General features: G+C 38.9%; 1 protein-coding gene across 2 annotated transcripts in view; it reads right to left on the reverse strand.

Annotated features, from left to right (window-relative positions):
• The window catches only part of LOC131431590 (headcase protein-like), a 335,054-nt gene that overhangs the window by 715 nt on the left and 308,314 nt on the right, over window positions 1-26,025 (reverse strand). For both annotated transcript variants that reach the window (XM_058597415.1, XM_058597411.1), the window contains exons 3-4: window positions 11,706-11,894; window positions 4,412-4,500 (exon numbers count right to left, since the gene is read on the reverse strand). In XM_058597415.1, the coding sequence (XP_058453398.1) occupies window positions 4,412-4,500; window positions 11,706-11,894 (278 nt within the window). The remainder of the gene's footprint in view (window positions 1-4,411; window positions 4,501-11,705; window positions 11,895-26,025) is intronic.

The raw sequence follows: 26,025 nt of genomic DNA on the forward strand, positions 1-26,025 counted from the left end.
AAACTTAGGCTCATTCGAAAGCTAGTATTGAGTCATTGATCAAGTTTGAAGATCAAATGACTGCCATTTCTGGTTCTTGACTGTCTCAGAAAGTATGGACGCACTTTGATTTCGCTGTAAATAATTCACAAGTGTAAAATATTCAAATTTTATTCAATATACTGATAATATTAGACTACAACAACAGAATATTATTCTCAACATTTGCTACTTAGCCATTGTAGACTAGCTGGCGCACCTTCTTGCGAACGTTCCTCATTAAATTCCGTACAGACTTCTTGGCGACAAGTTTTGACACTTTTTTCCAAACTTTTTCGAACTGTTGAATGGTTTCGGCTGCCGAGACATGTTTCTTAAGACGTGCCTTCGTTAATACCCAAAATTCCTCAATTGGTCGATGTTGTGACATGAATCCACCAAAGTTGTGGGCAATTTGGTGGATTCATGTCTTTTGGGACGAAAGTGACATTTTGGTAGTATACCATTCTACCGTTGATTTCGAGTAGTGGCAAGAAGCAAGATCTGACCAGAAGACAACAGGATCCTTGTGGCTTCGAATCATGGGCAGAAGTCGTTTTTGTAAACATTCCTTGATGTATATTTCGCTGTTTATTGAAGCAGTGGTGATGAAGGGTTTCGAAATCTTACCGCAGCTACAAATTGCTTGCCAGATCATAGCTTTCTTACCAAATTTTTCTACTTCAATCGATGTCTCGGACTGGTTTAACACTTGCCCTTCTCGCACCGTATAATATTGTGGTTGACTATTACTCACTAATCATCAAAGCAATTCCATACGTATCTACCAAGCAAATGTATGTAGTATTTTCCGTTTACTAAATAAAAAAATATCTAATGCGGCTTCGCCACATTGATTTGATTCGTGTGCTGTCCGACCTCGCTACCGCTCGTTCGGACCTAACTAAAGCAAAGAAACCTAGCTTTGAGTAGACCGGGCAAACGAGGCGGTTACAGGTTTGTATGCAAGAGGCCGCCGCTTTCGACGAAATGACCCTTTCGGCAACGACTTTCGGCAAAATGACATTCGGCGAAACGGCTTTCGGCGCAATGACCCGCTCCCACGAATGAGCACCCACAAAACTCTGTATCTCGAAACTCACAAGTGCTTGTTTGCGATAGCAAAACTTGATGACGAATTTTCACCCATAGAAATATCTCTTAAAAAGACAATCTCCGGTGATATTTCGATGCTGAATTTCTACTACGCTTCAGTTCGCCACCGAAGTGATTCGTGCGAGATTAAATTATATTTTCATCAATTAAAAAATCTCTACTGAATGAATTCGCAACTGGAGAAATTATAATTGCGATATGTTCGATGCACTTAGGGTAGTCAATATGGACAACAATATTTTTACTACATTCCAAATAGGGAATTATAGCGACGAAAGGCAGTTTCAATTCCATTGTTTGGTTGATCACACTGTCCTATTTTGAGTAAACACAATAAAACGCTATTTAGCCAAGAATTTGGTTTATATAAGTAACAGGAGCGCAGCATTTTACCTGTCGCGAGCACACAGCAGGCGCAGCGTTTGAATGGCGCGTTTGAATTGACGTAACGATAGTCTACGCTCCTGTTACTTTTGCGCATAATATACGAGGTCTGTTCAAAAAGTTCACGGAATTTTTTAATTGCGCGCGTCTGGGAGTCCGGTGGTCAAAATTTTTTTTTATTGTGTTGGTACATATGTCCCTAATGTATGGTGAAATTTTCAGCTGTATTCATTGTTTACATTCTGTCTTGTAGCGGCTGGTGTAGACGTGTTTTTTTGAGCTCGGCGATTTTTGTTAGTTTAAAAAATGGAAGAATTGAAGAGTCAAAGAATTTGTATTAAATTTTGCGTGAAAAATTAAATAAAGTGTAACCAAGTGAGCGAAATGTTACAGAGAGCCTACGGTGAGTCTGCTATGAAAAAAACAAGTGTTTACGAGTGGTATAAGCGTTTCCAAGATGGCCGCGAAGACGTTGAAGACGACGAACGCTCCGGTCGACCCAGCACGTCAATAATCGATGAAAATGTGGGAAAAGTGGAAAAAATTATTATGGATGATCGCCGAATCACTATTAGAGAAGTTGCTGATGAAGTTGGCATATCAGTTAGCTCATGCCATCATATTTTTTCAAATGTTTTGGGCATGAAACGAGTGGCAGCAAAATTCGTTCCAAAACTGCTGAATTTTGATCAAAAAAACAAACGCATTACTATCGCTCAGAAGCTGTTAAACGACGTCAACGACGATCCAAATTTACTTGAAAGGGTCATAACTGGTGATGAAACATGGGTGTACGGTTATGATGTCGAAACAAAAGCACAATCGTCCACGTGGAAGCACCCAACGTCACCAAGACAAAAATCGCCGAGCTCAAAAAATCACGTCTACACCAGCCGCTACAAGACAGAATGTAAACAATGAATACAGCTGAAAATTTCACCATACATTAGGGACATATGTACCAACACAATAAAAAAAAGTTTTGACCACCGGACTCTCCAGACGCGCGCAATTAAAAAATTCCGGGAACTTTTTGAACAGACCTCGTATATTCAAGCTAAATTGGGTAATTTTGGACTTTGAATTTGAGGCCGCGTAACATTGGAAATCCGCGTGGAAAAAAAAACCGCAAATTTGAAAGAATTTTTTTTTGGATACCAAATGTAATCTCAAAAAAAAAAATTGTTGAAAACAATCGAATTAGGAACTTATAAGGGAATAATTTTGAGATTTCCGAAATCGAATTTTTTTTATGATGCCAAATGCCTTAGAAATGCATGAGACGACAAGATTTGGTGTACACTGGGGTCTCTTTTTACGCGTTTTTTTTTGCGCGGATTTCCAAAATTACGCGGTTTTTTTCGGCATCAAATAAAATTTTCAATTTTGGAAGTCTCGAAATTTTTCTATGTCCCAAAGTTGATTTTCACAAAAAAACATTTTTTTTTAATATTACACCAGATCTGGACGTTTATGCATTTATAAGATATTTGGCATCAAATTTTTTTTTTCTTTAGTTTGGAAGTTTATTTACTCCGAATTTCCGCAGTTACGCGGTTTGTTTTACGCAGTTTTTTTACGCGGTGCGTGTCCCCCGCATAAAAAGAGACCTGTGTAATATATTTTTTGAGTGTTAGAGAGTTGACTCAAAAATGCATTTCTGAGACAACAAAAAAAAAACCGCGTAACTTGGGAAATCCGAATAAAAAAAAACCGCGTGGAAATCCGCAAAAAAGTCGTGTAAAAAAGACCTCAGTGTACTCAATGTGCGAACTTTTTATTAAATGTCGAGGGGATGTTCGCTAGTGAACTTAGCACAACTGATTTTTTTTTCCATATGATCGATGATTTCTGATCGACGATTTTTTTTCTCTGAGAATCACTAGCGAAAAATTTCAGTCACGATTTTAGAAATTTTGATTTTTTTCCCAACACTGATCACAATACTAATGGCCAAGAATAGAATCTAATAAATGTTTTAATGAGACGGTTGAAATGGCAAGAGAAAGGCTATGTAATTAAGAAGGGTTTTTTGACTTCATCATAAGTAGAGGAGTGCTGGTCGGCTGAGTGATGCTGTATCGATCGAAACAAATAGTAATCGGAAGGAGCCATATGTGGACTATACGACGGGTGTGCAATATTTTCCAAGTCTGAAGTTTCAATCACAGTTTTGATTGTTTGGCATCAGCCATCGCAGAGGCCGAAGATTCTGATTCTGTGTTCGATTGAAAGCGCTAGTTTAAATTAGTAATTTTGATCCCTGAGTATGAATTTAGCTTCGGATTAAAATTTGTAGTTTTGACACTTGATTCGAAATCTCAAAATGTTGATTGAAAATGGCAACTTCTGATTCAAGTCGTTTTCTTGAATGTTGAGAATAAAATTAGAATGTTTTTTTTTGTTGTGACATTCGAATGCAGTCGGGCTCTGCAAAACAATGTCATCATCGTTAAATAGTCTGGCCGAACTGTACACTGACCTGCCGTCACTGAACTGAACTGCCATCAGACATAGTGTGGCTCGGCGCCCAGTCGAGCTACCAACATCAATCATAGCTCCCAACGTCCAGCAGTAATAATTGTACGATTCTGTGTGGCAACTGGACAAAAGTCGCCTTTCGGAAACAAGAGTCCTTTCAAATCCACATGAATATTCAAGTTCCATGATTTTCTCCCCCCACCCGAAATAACAAATTGACCGAAACAAGCGAGTATTTCCATGAAATTAATTAGAATGATAATCCATCCGATCCAGCTCTAGGACGGACGGACGGACGGACTCAGTGTGGGTCAGTGCTAAATTAATGACCAATCCGAACAGCTGTTTTTTCCCTTGCTCCTTTAATTCCAGTTTTTTTTGTGAGTATTCAAATTTGAACAGAAGTAATTACCTGCATCGTACAACCCGGTTCAACTCGACACCATCCAGACACGCCATGCAAACCGACGTCAGATATTGGACACGATTCTCGTACTTCACCTGAGGACGATCGACGAAAAAGAAAAGGAAAAAGAAAGAAAAAAACGGAAACGTTATTTATTAAATCTTGAGCGATTTTACGAGCGTTTGATTTTTATACTCCCAGAAGGCGACTACCGGGACTATCACCGTCGCCGCCGCCGACGCCGCCACCATCATCACAAACAGCTGATTTGCATAACGTTCAGGCGCTTCAGCCGATGGTGGAGGTGACATTCGTTAGGGTTTTTTCCCTGTCTCTCTCTCACTTTGTCGAAGGTGAGAGTGGTGATGACGGTGGGTGGGGTTTGGTTCTCTCATTACACCACTAATTTAAGCTTAGTGTGAGGTTAGGTTAGGTTCCGGTGGCTGTGCAGCGCGGCGGAGGTGAGTCTGACGCCACCGCACACGAAGCTAACGATATCATTAATTTTAGACGGTGGTTGTTTCAACTTTGTCTTCTGCTGGTTGCGGCTTCGTTTTGTTGGTCCGCGGTCGGTCGGGTGGTCCGTCGGAAGGGGGATGAATTTTGAGGAGTACAAAATTTGCATTTCATATTTGCGCTGAGATCGATGTAATTAGTGGAATATTTCATTTCTGCAGAGGACGGACCTCGTACCGTCGTAGGACCGGAGGAGTCGGATTCCGGGTGGAAGACGGAGGCTTGGCAAATCGATGCTCAATTGAATCAGCAGTTTGCGGTGAGTAAACAGGCGTTAACTTGTTTGGATAAACGGCTCTTTCTAATAACAAGTTTGACGTGAATACATTTTACTTTGCTATGAACGAAAGGACTAGTAAAAGATTTTTTTATCTCAAGAACTACGCGATATTTTGGCACAAAATTTACACCGTAGGAGTTTCTATTAAAGAATGATGACTATATAAAAAATTCTCGAAATAAAGGAACAAAAAAAAAACGGTTAACAGGGGAAGCTTTACTTAAGAAATAATGCAAAGCATGCACAAAAAATCGTCGAATCTTGTATTAATCAATGTCCTAATAAACCGATTTTGTTATTATGGGAAATAAAGATACTCCTACATGAAACTAATTTTTATTTTTCAAAAACGACTGGAAGTTGATTTAAGATCAAATAAAAGTTTTTACGATCTCACAGGTCATTGTTGAGTTCTGGTTCCGGAGTTTCAGGAAAAAGAGAATTTGAAATCGCAAGCCGTTCTTTAAAGTAGCGATGCAAAACTGTTGACTTGGAAGAAGCGTGAGCTTGTTCCTAAGAAAGACATTAATACACTGATAGGTGGTTTAGAAAAGGATTTCAATCGGATCTAGTCATGTCAGAAGGGTCTGCTTGTTCTATGTTTCTGTCGCCTGGACCAAAGTGATATGAGTGTAAACCTCTCCCCGCCTTACTGACTACACACTAGTAATGACGCAAATATTTATATAGATTTTTTTTATACGGCCTTTTTATGAGTCTGCGGAATTCTGCAGATTTTTAAGCGGAATTTCGAAGTTACGTGTTTTTTTTTTGCAACAAAAAAGACTTGGATATGTCAATATATATGTCGAGATATATCGACGTGCCATGCATTTCTGAGACAATTTCTCACATAACAAAGGGACTTTCATTGTGATGCTAAAGCCATCATCGATAAACTTTAGAAAAGCTCCCAAGTACAAATGACAGTTTCTTTTTGTTTATTTTCGCTTTCAATTATTACGGCATATTCCTGTATTTTCCAACAAATTGCAGTGCAGATCAAAAGTTGATGACTCCAGTCATTAGTTTATGTAAAGTGTTAGAGAGAGAGAGAGAGAGAGAGAGGAATTGTCGATAAGACTTTAATAATCGAAAGTAAACAAAGAGAAAAAGTCATTTACACTTAGGATTTGTTCTTGTATTTGTCTTTATTAACGCACTACCGCTTTAGAAAATTTTAGATGACCATTGTTCGTGGTAGGTCTAGTTTTACAGCACTTTAAGTCAATGCAGATTGAATGTCGTCTCGAAAGCCAAATACTTTTTTTTGTTTCGATTATAGAAGTTTTACCCTTAAGGTCATTCACCTCTTCGGACCAGAAAAACTTTCTGACCCTATGTGCGGGGTTGGGAATCGAACCCAGGCGGGCTGCGTGAAAGGTATCGACTTACCCATCACGCTATACCCGTCCCCTCGCCAAACACTTCGTTAATCGGATTTGCTCGTTTCGGAAGCGTCCCTTTACTTCACTTATACATATTGTCTTTGTTTCTGTCGACTGGATCGAATGCGAATTTCGACTCCGTCGGCTGTGATTATTTTGTAGCCCCGCCTTTGTTGACCGTGAACCTTGAACGACGCAAATATTTAAAGCTCTCGTTTTCTTCAGTTCACAGGCCTTTTTTGTGTTGGTTTTATAATGAGACAAAAGTTTAATACTAGAACAAAAACAGGTTTTTATTTTATGCCAGATGTCTTAGAAATGCATGAAACGTCGAGATCTGCCATCATCTGGAAAAAGTAAATTTTCAAAACAATCGAATCTCTAAAAGTTGGAAGTCTATCTTTTAGATTTTTTTTCCAAAATAACATCATATCCCGACGGTTCCCGCGTTTCGAAGTCAATCGACATCTAAAATTTTTTTTCTAATTTTTTAATGGGAGTTTTTGAACTTATGCGGTTTCCATGTGTTTTTTCCGAATGCAGTTCTTTGACCGGATGTTGCTTTACTCCGAAAATGTTGTAAACTAAACAGCAGAAGCATCCCATTCCTTTTAGTTCATTCAAGAACCAAAAAATCGATCTCGTAAAACTGTTTGAGATGCAATTTTTCCGTTCTCTTTTGCCCCGCCTTTTCTTAATTGTTAGATGGAATAGGAAAGAAGCGATGTGTAGCGGGTGTCATCAGACTTCTCATCCACCGTTTTTAAAGAAACTGCTCATGTCTACAATATGGCACTCGACCCGCTCGAGGGATTGAGCTGCTCACCATCTTTTTCTTCGGAATTAATTCGATCTTTATGTCAATTATCTTTTTGCTCCCTCTTTGCTCCATTTCTTCACCAACGTTGCAATTGACAAGATATTTTGCCACTTTTAACTTCCTCCGACTTATCACTTAAAACTGTTGATATAAAAGATGAGGAGGTTTCATGCCTGCTGGAAAGAGAGAGAGAGAGAGATTGTGAAGTCTACAAGCTACAGCGGGCTTTCCATGTTCCCAAAAAAGTAATAAATGACTTCACGGCAAACCAACTATTTTTCATTTTTCAACTCCTTCGCTCTCTCAAGTCATCAAGTCAAGGCAAGAGGTGGTCATATCGAGCAAAAGTGAATTGATTCTGAATTTTGTTATATTTTTCCACATTTTGTACTTTGAATTAAGTAAAAGTAATTTTCCAAACTGAATTTATGGCCTTTTAAATTGGTTACACTTCGAGTGCCGGACCCTGTAAACTAAAAGCATCGAAACAAAAATATTGGATGCTTTTTCACATAATTTTTTTTTACGGTCGATTCAGTGAATTTCTGAAAAAGCGTTTGAAGGTTTTTGTCAGTGTTTAGATAGTATATAGAAATATAGAAAGATAAATTGTTTCAGCTATTACAGGTTAAAAAAAAAACTTTGGATGAATGTTAAAAAATTTATTTTTTTTTCTGTCAATTTTTGAACTCTTAAGAAAGCATTTTACGGTTTTTCTCAGAGAATTGATCAAAATTATTTTAGCTGTAACAAGATAAAAAACACCGAAACAAAAATTTTGGATGCGTTTTTACATAATTTTGTTTTTTTGATCAGTATATAGAAAAAAATTTTCGTAGTGTTTAGTTTAAAAGTGTTCCAGCTAAAACAAATTTAAACTGAAAACATCGATACAAATATATTGGATGCGTTTTTCACATAATTTTTTCACGTTCAGTTCAGTGAATTTCTGAAAAAGCGTTTGATAGTTTTTCTCAGTGTATAGATAAAAATTATTTCAGCAATTACAGGTTAAAAAAAAACACCAAATAAAAAATTTTGGACGTGGTTCTTTACAAAACTGTATATTTTCGATCAAGTTTTGAACTCTTGAAAAAGCGTTTGACTGTTTTTCTCAGAGAATTGATGAAAATTGTTTTAGATGTAATAAGATAAAAAACATCGAAACAAAAATTTTTCATGTTTTTACATAATTTTGTTTTTTTTCGATATTTTCGCAGTGTATGCGTTTTTTTACATATTTTTTTGCGGTCAATTTCTGAAATCTTGAAAAAGCGTTTAACGATTTTTGTCAGTGTATATAGTATATAGAAAGATAACTTGTTTCTACTTTTATAGGTTAGAAAAAAAACCCAAACAAAAGTTTTGGACGCAATTTTTTACAAAAATTGTGTAAAAAAAAACGCATCCAAATTTTTTGTTTCGGTATTGTTTTTAACCTGTTACAACTAAAACAATTTTTATCAATTCACTGAGAAAAACTGTCAAACGCTTTTTCAAGAGCTCGAAAATTGACCGAAAATTTTTGTGTTGTGACTGTTTTTCTAAGTATATAGTGTAGTTTTTTTTTCATTGTGTCCAATCGATTTTCTTCAACTCATTTTTAGACATTTTTATACCAAAGATAGTTCACAGTTTGAACGATTTAAAAAAAAAAGTTGTCTAAAAAATATTCACCCATTTCCAAAATCAGTCTTGAGCCAAATTGGTCTCGCCATACAAGCAAAACGTATTGTTCGTCATACTGAAGACGTGTGCAAAGTATTTTGTGTGAATTCGGAGTAATTCGTTCCTAATTTTGCCACCTTTTCCGCTGTTAAAATCTGGAATGGCTCGTTAAATGAAGTAACACGTCACTCAAGAGGTATCCGGTCTGACAATTTAAACAAATTTCTATTTTATTCATCAATCAATTATAGCTATTTGAAGAGCAATAATATATGTTCTAACATTTTTACCACTTTTACAACACGATTTCGCTTTAGCCTCAAAAAATGCTTCAGTCCTAGCGATGACCTCGTCTTTCGATACAAAACTCTTTCCAGCAAGCTTCTTTTTTTTTAAATCAGAGAACAGAAATAATCGCTGGGAGATAAATCCGGGGAATATGGTGGGTGCGGTAGCAATTCGAGTATGAGAAAACGAGGCATTTTCATATTGAAGTGCTGAAGGAAGAGGTCTCTATTGGACGCTAGAGGTTTTTTTTCCTGATTAGTGATGTCATCCGGTTATCAGACCGTAGAGTGAGTGTATCCTGCTATTGCACTGAAAATTTGAGGTATTTCGCGATAAAGAAAGAATTTTTATCCATACTTTGGCGATTCGACGTTCACATGGCAAAGTTTGTAGTTCAGTGAAAAGAAAATCCATTGGACTATAAACGAAAATTAACTGACAACATAGCCTAAAAGTTGATGTGGCACCAACCGGCGTTATCTCAAGTGAAGAAGAAGAACAAATTTCAAAATATGGAAGCAAAGACTATTTAAAATGACTGCTGGTCGGAGCTTAAAATTGTCATGCATTCTCAATGAAAATATCCCATCCAACAGCCTCATTTTCAATATGTTACTGTCTCATTCGTAAATGACCGAAACCAGAACAAACGAAGAGAGACGATGCATTTTCGTTTCTCATCGAAAAAATGAAAGAGAATAATTGCCAACATCACTCTTTCCTCTATGACAAGATGAAACCAAACTAACGTCTTCAGGGAGCATCAGCAGAATTTCAATTCTCATTCTTTCATCGATGTATTGAAAATAAATAGTGACTAAAATATGACAAATACGAAGTAATTACATCCCAGAACCTCTTTGAAAACCAAAACTACTGCAAATTCGAGCACCAATAGGTAAAAGTTATTGTGAAACTTTTTTCTGTCATTTTAGATTCTCACAGCTTCGGTTGAACATACATACTATGGGATTTTTACTGAAAACTGCAAATGACTGAAAAGGCAAATGAAAGAAAAAACACAATTTTGAAACTACTGTCCCGCTTATGTCATGGATTTCGTTCTCAAAGTTTGCAAGCGAAGCTGAGAGTGACAGTAATTTCTCGTCATTTTCGTCTATTTTGAGCCAATGAAAATGACTTTTACTAGCTCTGCTGCTGGTACTTGGAAACTTGTTAGTCACGTCACCCAGTTTGGTCACTGATGTTACCCACCCTCTTTTTTTTTCTTCAACCAAAATTTGCCGAACCCCGTTTGGTCAACCGAATCCTGACCTATTTACTGTCAAAATCACAAGGATACCGAACAGGTACGGTCTGTCTTTCGTCTGCTAGAACCGAGAACCGTAGTCCGGCGCTAATGTGACGTAAACCAACCTCGGATCAATAACCAACAACCCAGCCAGCCATTCATCAACAATAGAACAGGGGGAGGGGAGGGAAAAAAGAACTACATCCTATAATCCTTTCAACATTTCACGCGCTCGTCAGCCCATTATAATCCGACGGCGATGTTGCAGCCTGTCTGACCCAGACGTTTCCTGCTCCGCCAGTGTGCCTCCACAACCTATCAGACGGAGCCAGCCACAAATCGAGCAACACCAGCAGCACATAAAAAAGGCCTTTGTGTACGCGAGGATCTGTGGCATGTCTAGCCATCGGTGGCGTGGTGGTGGTGGCAACAGTAAAACTAGGTCAATGGTGGTCGTTGGCGTTGATGGTTAAATTTAAACGCCCTTCGCCGCGACGTCCGTCGTGTTGTTGTTGTTGGTGTTGTCGTTGTTGCTTGAAGTGATGACGAGTTCGCGCGCGCCCCGAATTGTCACACATTCTGCGCGAGGTTCAATGTGCTCACCCGGAAGGTAGGCTCGTCGGACCGACCGACGGAACGTTGAGGGGACCGGAGAGAAGCAATTCTCGAGCGAGAATCAATATTTGTTGTAATGGCTGATGAGGTGGAACGTGGATCCTAGCGCAAGGCAAAACGGAAAGTGAAAAGGATGTTTTTTTTTGCTCTGTTCCTGTGGCAGACCGACCGTCGTCCGACAGCTGATTACAGCGCCGCCTGTGTTTGCATGACTGCGAGACTGGAAGAAAGACGGATGATGGATGGGGCAAATCAGTTCTGGGGGGAACGATGAATTATGGCAGGTTATTCTTCAACCTCGTCATCATAATCACTATCAGCAGAAAGATGACGATGGTGGTGGCGACGGAGACGACGACGACGACGGAGAAGATCGGAATCTTCCTCAATGTAGAAGCACGAGTCGTTAACCTGTTCCGGGGTGGAAACAAAGCTCACAACCCAAACAGAAAAAAAACTAGAACGGTACTCACCTCGATGCAACCCTTGGCGTGTTGCTTCGGGCTGAGGAAAAACGTTCCGTCGACCAGCGGGTAGCGATCAAAGACTAGCATCGGCTCCTCGCAGAGGACACATGCCACCCGGCTCTTGTGCTGGGCTGCCAACGACGACAGGATGAACAGACGGGTCTCGTCATTTCCGTGGTTGCCTTCGTCCTCGATCTGAAAGAAGAAAAAAACCGTTCTGATTAGTTCGGGCTAAGTGCGCTTCGGAATGTCGCCGTTGGAAGCAAATAATATTTTTATCGTGCTCCGAAGAAGGACACAAAAAATTTCATTAGTCCGGTATTATCCCGTCGAAAATAGAAGAAAAAAAATCGAGCGACCAAAAACGACGGGGAAGCAAATATTCGAAACAACTCGTACACAACAACTTCTGGTCCGTATTGCATCTAACTCTTCCGAAAAAAAAAAAATATCTGAAAAGATGGAAGGGGGATTGTCAGCAACAGTCGTTCGTTTGGACGTGGAACGATGTGAGAGACTCATACTCCGTGCGAGTGGAGCTCATAATCGCAGGATGAAAGATTGGAAATCTTTCCGCAACTTGGCAGCCATGGGAGCCATGAGAATGGACGCGGGAGTAGAGGAGCGGAAATCGAAGCTATCACAAAACGAAAGGGAAGCCATTTCCTCCCCCTCGGACAGGTAAACCAGAGCGGGGGGGAGACGCTCGCTCGACAAGTGAAACGAATATTGGATATCGAAGTGGCCGGCCGCCCGCCCGTTCGTACGTGTGCGGTGTGCGAGTCTCGCATTCATATCCTGCGAAAATATTTGTTATGGATATTAAAAGCCAAATTGGAAATGAGATGAAAATTTAATCATACACGCTTTGTGCTTTGTCAGATTTTTGCGGGAAGATTTGCAGGTAGTTCTGACGTGGGTGGAGGGCCGTCAGGATCTATGTCTGGCACGGTCCAAGGCGATGAAAATAGGCTGCGCGCTGTCCGACCCGATTTATGTAAATTTTTTTTTTCGAAAAATTTTGACTTGATAAGTAAACTCTTTTTGTGTGAAGATCCTACAAAGCGTCAGTCAATGTCTTGTAAATTTGATACAATTGCATTTCTAAAATCAGTGTTCTGTAAAGAACGTATTCCGTGCGCTTCGGTGAAACCATAAATAAATGACCGGTGGCTAATGTCAGCGATATAACTAGACTAGGGATCAACATGATTACAACCGGAAAATCGAGTAATTCAACAACGACAGTGACTTAAAAAATATACGCAAGTTGAAGTTACTGGTGGCTCTGAAAAGGGCCATGTGATCCACACAATTTCTCGATCAAAATCTGATGATGAATTCGTTTATTACATAAAAGAAAACAAAACGACGGATGATTTTCACCGAAAACCGTTCACCGAAAGTTTTTCTGCCGATTACTGTTTCGTTGAAATTTTTTTGTCCACCATGACATGTCACCGAAAGTGGTCTCTCGATCACCGTCCCTGTCCACCATCTTCATTGGAACAAACAAGATCTTTTTTTTGTCACTAACTTTTTCGTTCCCCTTTACCCCGTCTCCACCACCTCGATGGCAATTAATTAGATCTCTGTCGTTTTTAGACATTTTGCTCCCACACTCCCTTTTACCCCGTTTACAATCATTCTCTTCCGTAACATCACCATCACCGCTCACGGAAGACCGCTCCAGTCGATAACCAGCATGCGGACCATCCGCCGGGCCTTCGTAGCCTGGGGGTGTTTCCCGCGGACCCACACGGACCGAAGGATGCGGCCTCATACTATATTAGATTCACCGGCCACTACCGATGGATTCTCGAGAATCCGCGACCCCGATACAACAAATCATTATGATACTATTCTAGTTTTAAGTTAGTCGTTAATCACGATTAAAAAATACCCTTGGCATCTTAGAGCTTAAACAGTGTGCCTTAAAATTATATTATAGAATAAAAAAATGTCACCGAAAGCAAATATGTTAGTAATCATTTCATCTAAAGCCGTTGCAACATAAGTCATGTCACCGAAAGCAATTATGCCCGTGGTCATTTATTAGGTCGTTCCACCGATTGTTATTTATTCGATAACCGTTTCGTCAGAAGTCATCGAAAGCGATTTCACCAAGAATTCATTGAACAGAAAACCGTGAAATTCCTAATATGACATTTTAACAAATGTCATTTTACCGAATGTCATTCCACTTCACCAAAAGTTGGATTTTTCTATATGCATTACCTCGGGGTTCCGCGTAAAAAACCGCAAAACTAAAGAACTTTTTTCGACGCCAAATGTCTTACAAATGCATGAAACATCCAGATCTGGTGTAATATCAAAACATTTTTTTTAAATATCGCCTTTGGGACCGCGTAACTTCGGAAATCCACATAGAAAAATAAATCGCAAAATTGAAAAAAAATGATAATGCCAAATCTCTTGGAAATGCCTGAAACGTCGAGATCTGGTGTAAATTCGAAAAAAAAATTTAAAACTTTGGGGACTTAGAAAAAAGGTATTGCAGAAATCCAAAATGTTTTTAATCCAAATATCTTAGAAATTCATGAGATTTGGTGTAAGCTAAAAAAAATAAGAAATCGAACATTTTTCTAAGAGTCAGAGTTGACTTCCAACAAATTTCTCGATGTTTCATGCATTTCTTAGACAAAACAAAAAAAAAATAAAAAAAAACCTCGTAGCTACAGAAATTTGCGTAAAAAAAACCGCATTGGAAAAAAATCGCGTAAAAAAGACCTCAGAGTAATTATGTATTCGAAACAAGTCATTTCACCAAAAGTCATTTTTCCACTAATCAATTTTATCAAAAATCCATTTTACTTTAACGTAAGTCGTTTTACCGAAATGTCAATTCATGGAAATTCTCTTTGCCGAATGTTATTTCAGCGAAAATCGTTCCGTCAAAAGTGATTCTACCGAAAGCGATTTCGAAAGACGATTTTTCACCAAAAGCCGTTTGGCCGGAAGTCGTTTCATCGAAGGTAATTGTTTAAAGAAAGTCATTTTAGAGAATGTCGCTCCAACGAAAGCATTCGAGAATCGTTTTGTCAGAAATCATTTCACCCAGTTATTTTACCAGTAATTATTTCATCGAATGCATTTTCACAAAAAAAACTATTTCAGAAAAAAAACCGTTTTGTCAAATGAGACATTTTAACGAAAGCTGTTCTAACGATTGTCTTTCGAACAGAAGCAATTTCTTCAGAAGTCATTCCAAAGAAAGTAATTTTACCTGCAGTCATTTGATCGAAACTCCAACTCTCACTAAAAGCCACTTCACTGAAAATCATTTCATCGAAAGTCGTTTCGCCGAGCATCTTTTTCCCCGAAAGCTCGTCCGTCGTAGCCATTTTACCGGAAGCGATTTCGACCAATTCTTTTTTAATCAGAAGTCGTTACACCTTTGTTTCACTCCTAGAGCCATTTAACCAAAAGCCGTTTTAACGAAAGCCATTTTTCCAGAAGTCATTTGAACCTCGCCATTTATTCGAAAGTCAATTCACTGAAGATTGTAGACTTTTTGTAGTTGTTCCATCGAATGGGCCATTTAATCAAAAGCCGTTTCGCCGAATTAGCCATATTACTTAATGCGGTTCCGTAGGAAATTGTTCGACGGAAAGCCCGTTGTTTGCCATATGTGTCATTTAACCGAAAATCGTTTCGCCGAATAAGTCAATTCACCGAAAATTGTATCACCAAATGCCGTTTCAAAAACCACTCAACCGAAAGCCGTTTCGTTAGAAGCCATTTCAACGAAAGCTATTTAAACTAAAATCGCTTAATCGAAAGTCATTTCATTGAAAGCTGTTTTATCTAGAATAGGTAGTTATTTGAAGGAAAGCCAACATTTTTTGGCCACTTGTGTCGTTTCACCGAAAGCGGTTTAGTCGAAAGTCATTGAACCAAAAGCCGTTTCACCGGATGAATTATTTCGCCGCAAGTAATTTAACCGAATGTCTGATTTTTCTTTAATTGAACACAGCACCAGATTCTAGAATTATCGTAGGATTTTCATGCCGAGTTTTTTTTATTGCGATTTTGAGTTAGGAATTTAGTTCTGAATTCTTGGTTCTTCTAGTGATAGTCTATCGGTTTATGTTGAGCTGCTAAGTGGCACGAGTAGTTCAATATCAACTGCTACGCTCTGATGAGTCCAATACGAAACGAAAATAATATCGATATAAAGCCATGGATTTTGCATCCCAAATGTAAATTTGTATTCTCTCAAAAATGTATACAAATCCTTACATCAGCTCGCGAAATCGATGCTGTCAGTCGTTGATATGTAGATGAACGGATTTCCTATTGAGTAATAGAAAAAAACGGGAGATATCAATCAGGAAGTCGCCTTCTCATTCTTCCCCATTCAAGGATCAGTTTCGGGACTTTTCCTTAGCGCACTGTTTTACAAAACAAAGCTTAGAACCGTCGGCAGGGGCGGCGGTAGACAGCATCCGATTCCTGTGTCCCACCCGTAATTGGATCATAAAGTAGTCGTCAAAGGGAAACTTGCACAAATCTTGCACCTGAAAGGTGAAGCGACGTTCGTCGACCTGACCCGGGATTTCGGTACTCGAAACTGTATGTTTTATTCTTTTTTTGTCCCGATAGAAACAGAACACCGACTGGAAGAGATACGGAAACCCTCGAGTAATTCTGCATTTCCGCTTCCTTTGTGTGCGCTGCTGCTACTGCTGTTGCATAGTAGAGGTTCACCGTTCGCCGTGTGTCTTCGAAGAAGAGCCATTGACGGAAAAGTTAAGCGCACGAGATGCAGTCTAATAGGATTTTGCCAAGCTCTTCCGAAGATTGCTTTGCTTTGCTTCTGCCGGAGTGGGAGTAGATTTTCGAGTATTGTGAAAGTGCTGTGAAAGGAAAATAAGCATCTCAAGAGACAGAGCTCAGGTGCATACGTTTCCCGGAAGATCCGTTCTGTCGGTGCAGCAGCAAAATGAGATACTTTGTGTGTACTTTTCAGCTGCCGCTAAAATAGCTGGAGTGTAACGAAGAGGAAATTTAGTTCGAGTGTGTATTTATCCGGGGGGGTAAAGAGATATCGCATTTTCCGAAAGGATAAGGCTTTGACCGCCGGTGAACGTACGGAAGCTCCCGGGGGAAATCAAATGCTGTCAGTTGAATCGACTGTAGTTTCCAAAGTATAGAAGAGCTAATTTTGTTGTTTTCCGACTGCTGCTTACTCACCCGATGTCTGACGTTTAACAAAGAACACGAAATTAAACGATTTCGGAATCTGATTACCTATCTTATTATCCTTTTTATTTTTTTATTCTTGTTTCCCTGCAGTCAGGATTCCTGTCGGTAGTGTGGGGGAAAAAACGGCGAATACCTGCTCCCAAAACTGCTCAGCAGTCAAACGGAAGGCGAACAAAAAAAAAGGATAAATATTATTTTAAATTCTTGTCGAGCGCATTAAGCACCTGATCTTTGCCGGTGCGGAAAATCAAGTCCCTTTTTCTTCGCACTATCTTCGCATAAATGCTGCAGCCAGCACCTTCGAGGAGAGTCACAGAGAAAAGGTGTAAATATTAAGAGCAGCCATTTCAAATATTTTAAATTCGTTCTATGCATTTTTAACGAGATTTCTGCAGCCGGTGAGCTGCAAAACGCTCACAACTAGGTGGGGCAAAGGGAGCTCTTCTTTCCGGCAGATAAGATCAGCGCACACTCCGGCACTCTCTGCAAGCACTGGTAAGAGAAGACATTCCTCGGCTTTATTCCTCCTTTCGGTTGTCGGCGGTGTCCCAATGAAGTGAGCAACACCGAACCGCGGAGAGTCATTAGGGAGAGGCAAAGCAAAATAACCAAATAAAACGAAACGAAAAAGCCAGTGGAATAATTTCTTTTTAAACAGTTTTTTTCTGGTGAAGCTGCCTTTGCTACACGGACGAAGGGAATCGTTCCGAGCTTTCTTGAGGAAGTCAAGAAACTCGTTAGGGAAATAAATCATGAACAATATTTGCGTACTTTTTCGGCGGGGTTTTGTGTTCGCAGTTTTTTTCTCCGTTTTCGGGTTACTTATGGGAAATAAATGACAGCATAGCAAATCGTAGACGCAAAAAAGGATTCTAATGAGCTTGACCGTCAGAAAAAGATGATTACAAGTTTAGGTGGTAAAATTAGAATAAATTTAACTGACAGCATTTTGTCAAAATTTGACAGCATTCAAATGAAACTGACAGCATGTAACTTTTCAACGATTTTCAAATCGCTATAATTTTCTACTGCTCAAAAACCGCTGTGGCAACCTCAAAACAAGCGAAAAATCACAATTTCTCAGCTGGCACTGTTCCCAAAATGTAAAAACCTCTTTAGGGACATGTTCGTGAGTTACGCGCCGTGAAACGAAACAAATTTATGATAATTTTTACCGGTGTAGTTACGGGAAATTAGAAGTGATGTTCTTCGTTCTCCCGCTGTCTAGATCCGTTCCAAGAAAATTCAAAGGCACCAAAAACGGGAGCTGCTATGGTATTTATGATTATTGCCAATTCCGCTCGCGGACGATGACAAATCGGAGGTGCTGTGGGTCTTGAGTGAACAGAAAAAAAGACGCAAAATCAACAACCGGTCCACTGTTCGTGTTGAACCGGACCGAAAAATCGGTGACACAAAACCACCCAGCCCTCGGAGTTTCGTTCGTTTCGTTTGTTGGAAAGAGGCGACAAAAGGGCCAGCATTCAAAACGTGACTTTCCAAATTAAATTAAAATATTTACGTAGTGAGTGCCGTTTTTCTCGGTGCATTTTATTTGTTCATTAAGCGTTCCCCGTTCCGGTCCCCGGTCGGTTCGGTTCGGTTCGGTTTCGCTCGCGCCCCCGCCAAACGACGCCAACGGAGTGAGTGTAGGAAGGACAAAAGCATCGCTCGTCTCGTCGTCGATGGCCATTTGCATACAATGCTAAATACCCGGCAGAACCGAAAAACTGTCGTCTCCTCCTGTCAGCCGTTTGTCGTCACGTGACCCGAACCCCCCCGCCACCACCAGATCGCTTTTAAGCGGTTGGAATTTCAAAATTTCGGAGAAATTCAGCGAGTCTCGTCGGTAACTTTCCAAACCCGTCCCGAGGTCCTGGTTGAAGCTGCTGTCGCGGGGAGACACGGTGCGGTGAAATTCCGAGCGAGGAGCGAAATACTTGTCAAAAGGGTTTAATTTTTATTGGTCGACCCATTTGCACGTCGTTCCGGGGTTGAAATTACATGTGATTTTCGGGGGTGTGTGACGCGCTGTGTAATTACACTGTTGTGGGTTACACGTCGGTCCGTTTGGTTTGCTGGTCTGGTGCCGACTTTTGTTTGTTATCTGGTCCAGACGAAACAATGGCTCCATTTGTCGAGGCCATTTGTGCTTTTATTCCGCTTGACTGGAATGTTGTCGCCGGGTTATATTTGAGTGTGTTTTTTTGTGGTGCTTCAATGAAAGAATGACCTCCGGGAGCAAATATGTTTTGGGGTTGTGGAAAGTTTGGTGCAGTTTTGACGATAATGGTCGGTTGGTCAAACATACCTATTTTTTACTAAAAGAGTCCGGAATCCACTGTTATAAAATTCACACACGCTCCTGCAGCTGGATTCTAATTGTAACTGACTTTGATGGAAGTGGATTCTAATTCACACAGCGTTCCAAAACGTTAGGTAGTAGGCGTTGAAACACACTGGTTGTTTCAATCTTTAGAAGAATGGAAACCAGTCTCGAGTTCAGAGTAATGAAAATCTGCTACCCAAGTTCAGAGTCTTGATTACTATTTATTTATTTCATTAGCGATTTTTTGTTAAAGAAATTTGAGCTCGGAATGACGATGTGGTATTATTTTTTTCGAAACTAAATTTTTTGAAGAAATATTCCAATACCGGTTTTTGCCTAGAGATAGTCGTGTATGCAAATGGAATCTGAGCTTGGAAATTGCAATCATAATTTACAGTTGGAGTCTGAAGTCAGAATCCTGAATTAGAGACCGAAACCGGAGTCCGAAACCAGAAAGTGAAATTGAAAACTTATTCAGAGACCAAACGCCAGAGTTGACATCCAGAACTCAATTTCTGTCAAGAACGATTTTCTGCGGAAAACTGAATTCTTTCGTCGATCCATTTTGTCGAACAGGTCATTTCGTTGAAATCCATTCCGACGGAATCCATTTCATCGAAGAGATTATATTTCCGAAAAAACCATTCGTGAATAATATCACTTCGGCGAAGGCCAAATTTACCGAAACGGTAATTTCATCGGAAGCCATTTAAGCGAGTGCCATTTCGCTAAAATCCATTTCGCCGAAACGGCAATTTTGTCTAGGGCTATAGCAACGAAGATCATTTCACCGAAACAGTAATTTCGGCGAAGGCTATTTTGACGATGGCCATTTTATTGAAAGCAATTTCACAGAAACGCTGACTATTTCGCCGAAGGTAATTTCGTCAAAGGCTATTAAACCGAAGGTCATTTCGCCGAAACAGTAATTTCGTCGATGGCTATTTCACCGAAACGGCAATTTCATTGAAAATCATTTCAGCGAGAACCATTTTGCCGAAATCCATTTCGCCAAAGGCAATTTTAACCAAGGTCATTTCGCCATTCGTAATTTCGTAGGACATTTCACCGAAATGATAATTGCGTCGAAAGCCATTTCAACGAGGGACATTTTTCCGAAAGTGATTTTAGCGAAACGGTCATTTTGCTGGAGGCTGACTATTTTACCGAAAGTTGTGTTGCCAAAACGGTCATTTTGTCGTCGAAGGTCATTTCGCCGAAACGATAATTCCGTCGAAAGCCACTTCGACGAGGGTCATTTTGCCGAATTCCATTATGCCGAAACGGTCAATTCGTCTAAGGCTATTTTATCGAAGGCAATTTCGCTGAAACAGTCATTCCTTAGAAGACCATTTCAGCGAAACAGTAATTTCTGCAAAGGCCGACGGGCCATTTGATTGAAACCCATTTCTTCGAAACACTCATTATTGAACCGAAGGTCATTTCACTGAAACAGTTATTTCGTCGAAAACCATTTCAGCGTGGGCCATTTTACCGAAACGGAAATATCGTCGAAGACTATTTTAACCAAATTCATTTCGACGAAACAGTACTTCCGTAGAAGGCCATTCCATCGAAAGCAATTTCAGCGAGGGTTATTTTTTCGAAAGTCATTTCGCTAGAAACTGGAGGCTGACTTCACTGAAAGGTGTGTCGCCGAAAAGGTCATTGCATCGAAACAATAATTTTTGTCAAAAGCCACTTCGATGAAGGCCATTTTGGTGAAATCTATTTCGGTGAAACGGTCACCGTCGGTTCGTCAAGAACCGTTTCGACAAGGCCATTTTGCCGAAAGCCATTTTCCCGAAACGGTAATTTCGTTGAAAACCAAGTGTTAATAATCAGTTCGGTGAAAGGGTTTTTTTTGGGGTAAAAGTTCTCTGGGAAGCAGATTTGATGGAACGATATCCGGTGAAATGATGGTCCTCTGATGTATCGACCCAGGTAACTTCTAATTGTGAATGTAGATTCTAAAGGTAATTTCGCATATTGCAAAAATTGTTTAGGCGAAACGATTTTTAATGGACAATTCGATCATTTCGGGAAAAAACTTTTTCTGCGGAAGCATTATCTTCAAAAATACCATTTTACCGATAAGATCATTTTGTTAAAATCCACTACGTCGGGATCCATTTAACCGAAAAAAAATTTTTTTTGCCGATCATTACACCGATGAGATAATTTTGAAAGTAAGGTCATTTCGCCGAAAGCCATTTCATCGAAAAGGTAATTTCGCCGAAAAACAATGGTCAATTTGGCGAAAGCCATGTCGGTGTCATTTCTTAGAAAATTTCTGTCGCAAAAACTGTCGGCAAAGCAAAACGGCTTTCGACGAAACGATTTCGCGATCCGCGTTATTGCTTCCAGCATCGGGTCAAACCATATTCCAAACTCGGTTAGTTTGATTATTACTTGTTCGCACTCACGTCTTCCTGAATTTCCCCCGACCAAACCGGAGCTTTCTTCCCGTGTGCAATGAAACGAATCCAAATAATGCCTCCCCAAGATCCGAGTGAGTTCCTTCGGGAGAGTGGGGGATAGCTTTTCCGAGATTTGAATTCAACACGTACGTGTAGCTCAACTACAAACAGCTTAAAATGTTTGCACGAACGGATGGGAACACGCTCCACTCGGGTTGAATTGATTTTATTGGACAATTTTCCACCCTCACGCGGCGAAAATCTCGGCAGTCATGCAGCAGGTTGGGTGAGTAAGTCCTTAGACAGGCAGAAGCGGGTCCCATTTTGTATTGAATCGGTGCTGTTGCTGCTGATGCTGTTGCCAGCGAACGCCGCCATTCAACTCCAAAACGGGCTGTTATCTGTGCGAAATAGTTTCCTAGATGGAAGAACTTTCATGTCGAACCATTCTCTGGTTGATGGTAGCTCGGAACTTACTTTCGGGCGGCGGTGGCGTCCCATCAAGAAGAATGATAATCCCCTGTTCTTCTAAGCGATTTTTCTTTCTTTTCTTTTCTTTTCGCTTCCGATAAATTCTTCACGCTGCTTGCATCGACTGAATGTGTGACGAGAGGGTGCGCATCTGGTTCAGAAACTAGCAGAAGAGCAACTTGTTCCCGTAAGTACTATCGAGATGGTGATTTTTATGGTGAATAACATATTCATTTTCTCCGAGTTGCTGCTGCTGATGCTGCGTGCTTTTTCTTCTGGCGGTGCAGCACACGCAACACCAGAATTCCGATGGGGGCGGGGGGAGAAAATGGCAGTGGTTTTCACTTTGCAGCTTCATTCGAGAGCGAACAAGTTGGAGCAATCGTTTCGAAGAACATTGATTTTTAGTATCTGCTAGAATTATAGTGCGAACGCGCTTCATGTTTCCACGACATAAGAACAAAGATGGAAGCCCTCCGGGAAGACCTTTGATGTTTGCCAGCTTCCGGAAGGTGCTTGAGGAAAGTGTGATTGTTCTTCGATTGGCAGAGATGGAGGAGTCTTAATGACAGTCGCGTTATAACAACCGAGTGAAGCAGCTTTAAATTCTAATGCTTCCTGATGGTTTGATCGATTTGGAAGAGACTGATTCGAGTCACCACCCATCGGGGAGAGGTCGGGAGTTTACTGGGATCGTTGACGCCCGTGATTCCTTTGATGCCGGCCAACACACCCTCATCAGCTTATAACGATGTTTACAAAGTCTGAAGCTGTCTCGGCCAGTGAGCCGGCGATTCTCGTTTATTCGTAGAGCGGAGCTGTTCGGAAAATTCCGTCATTTACTTGTTTTTTTTCGCTCCATTCCTTGATAATATCGTCCCACCAGACACCGACTGGAAACTATTCGAGGAAATTAAAATATCTTTATAATTCTACCGACTTGAGAGCTTCTGCTTCCGGAACCTGCCGGGACCGAAGCACGATTGAAGTCGATAAGCAGCTTAGAGTGTGAACACAAAGCATGAGCACCGGAAGTGGGTGGTGGCACCTCCAACGCCCTGTCGAGACGACGTTTGACCCAGAAATCAAACCAAACTGAACAGCAAACAGGGCGACACCAGGCGACGTGGTAAAAATTATCAATAAAACTCTCTAAATATCGTGCCGGTCGTCGAAGGTCTGGTCCTTGCGGAATGCGTGACAGCTTGATGAAACGGCGGGCAAATGTCAGCCGGATCGCGTGCCTCCTCCTTGAGAGGATTAGGGTTGGGATATTTTTTTTATTAATAGCCGCTTTTTGATGTCAGAAACCCATCGGATTAGAAGTAGCCGGCGGTTGAACCAAAGTCTGAACGGTGAAAACTGCAATCGTAGTGCCGGTCGTTGATGGCGGACAAACAAGCGCTTAACAAGAAACGACGACTTGTTGGTCGTCATAATCGACTTAAAAGGTCTTGTGAAGATTTAACGAGTGACTAAATTTTCGAAAAGTGAAGTAGGTTCATTTCTGGTGCTAAGATGGTTTGCGATTAGAGCTTTGAAACATACTAAAACAACTCACAATTAGATTTTGGTTATCGAATTCTGGGAGCTATGACAGAGTAGTAAAGAGTCAGATTTTTTACATATAACCAACCAATTACAAAATGATCCGTTCCATGAATTATGCTATAAAATTTTTCAATTTATCATTTCTTTTTTTAAAACTATTCCACGAATTCTATGAATTGTTCTACGAATTCTATGGATTGTTCAATGATTTCTATGAATTGTTCTATGATTTCTATGAATTATTCAATTTCTATGAATTCTTGGAATTCTATGAATCGTTCTATGAATTCTATGAATTGCTCTGTGAATGTTATGAATCGTTATATGAATTCTATGAATTGTTTTATAAGTTCTAAAAATCATTATGTAAACTCTATGAATTCTTCAATAAATTCTAAGAATTGTTCTATGAATTGTATGAATTGCTCTATGAATTCTATAAATTATTCTATTTCTATGAATTGTTCTTGGAATTCTATGAATAGTCATATGAATTCTATGAATTATTTCATTATTTCTGTAAATTATTCTATGAATTCTATGAATTGCTCTATGAATTATGTTCTATAAGTTCTATGAAATATTTTATGAATTCTATGAATTAGTCAATGAATTATGTTCTATGAGTTCTATGAATTCTGTGAATTACTCTGTGAATGTTATGAATCGTTATATGAATTCTATGAATTGTTTTATAAATCATTATATAAACTCTATGAATTCTATGAATTATTCTATTTCTATGAATTGTTCTTGGAATTTTATGAATAGTTATATGAATTCTATTAATTATTTCATTATTTCTGTAAATTATTCTATGAATTCTATATATTGTTCTTCAAATTCTATGAATCGTTCTATGAATTCTATGAATCGTTCTATGAATTCTATGAATTGCTCTATGAATTATGTTCTATAAGTTCTATGAAATATTTTATGAATTCTATGAATTGGTGAATTATGTTCTATGAATTCTATGAATTATTCTATTTCTATGAATTGTTCTTGGAATTCTATGAATAGTCATATGAATTCTATTAATTATTTCATTATTTCTGTAAATTATTCTATGAATTCTATTTATTGTTCTTCAAATTCTATTAATCGTTCTATGAATTCTATGAATTGCTCTATGAATTATGTTCTATAAGTTCTATGAAATATTTTATGAATTTTATGAATTGGTCAATGAATTATGTTCTATGAGTTCTATATGAATTCTATGAATTGCTCTGTGAATGTTATGAATCGTTATATGAATTCTATGAATTGTTTTATAAATCATTATATAAACTCTATGAATTCTTCAATAAATTCTAAGAATTGTTCTATAAATTCTATGAATTGCTCTATGAATTCTATGAATTATTCTATTTCTATGAATTGTTCTTGGAATTCTATGAATAGTCATATGAATTCTATGAATTATTTCATTATTTCTGTAAATTATTCTATGAATTCTATGAATTGCTCTATGAATTATGTTCTATAAGTTCTATGAAATATTTTATGAATTCTATGAATTGGTCAATGAATTATGTTCTATGAGTTCTATATGAATTCTATGAATTGCTCTGTGAATGTTATGAATCGTTATATGAATTCTATGAATTGTTTTATAAATCATTATATAAACTCTATGATTTCTTCAATAAATTCTAAGAATTGTACTATGAATTCTATAAATTATTCCATGAATTCTATTTATTGTTCTTTAAATTCTATGAATCTTTAAATGAATTCTATGAATTGCTCTATGAATTATGTTCTATGAGCTCTATGAAATATTCTATGAATTCGATAGTCCCACGACAAAAAAGCCTAACTGCAAATGAGAGCCTCTCTTTGTTTACTTTCTCTTTTGATTATTACGGAGCCATTATTGCAAATTCTTTAAAGTTTTCAATATAAATCGCTTGTAGTTTTACCTTGCAAGTTTTGCGAAAAGTAAAGCGTCAAATATAAAATCCGTTCGGTAAATCATGAAAGAAAAAGTAAACAAAGAGAAACTGTCATTTGCAGTTAGGCCCTTTTGTCCCCTATGAATTCTATTAATTGCTCTGTGAATTTTATGAGCCGTTCTATGAATTTTATGAATTGATTTATGATTTCTGAGAATCGTTATATAAACTATGAATTTTTCAATAAATTCTAAGAATTGTACTATGAATTCTATAAATTATTGTTTGAATTCTACGAACTGTCATTTGACTTCTATGAATCGTTATATGAATTCTATGAACTGTTTTATGAATTCTATGATTCGTTCTATGAATTGTTCTATGAACTATGAATTCTATTAGCTGTTCTATGAATTATCTGGATT

The sequence above is a fragment of the Malaya genurostris genome, chromosome 1 (assembly GCF_030247185.1).
Source record: "Malaya genurostris strain Urasoe2022 chromosome 1, Malgen_1.1, whole genome shotgun sequence".
Lineage (NCBI taxonomy): Eukaryota > Metazoa > Arthropoda > Insecta > Diptera > Culicidae > Malaya > Malaya genurostris.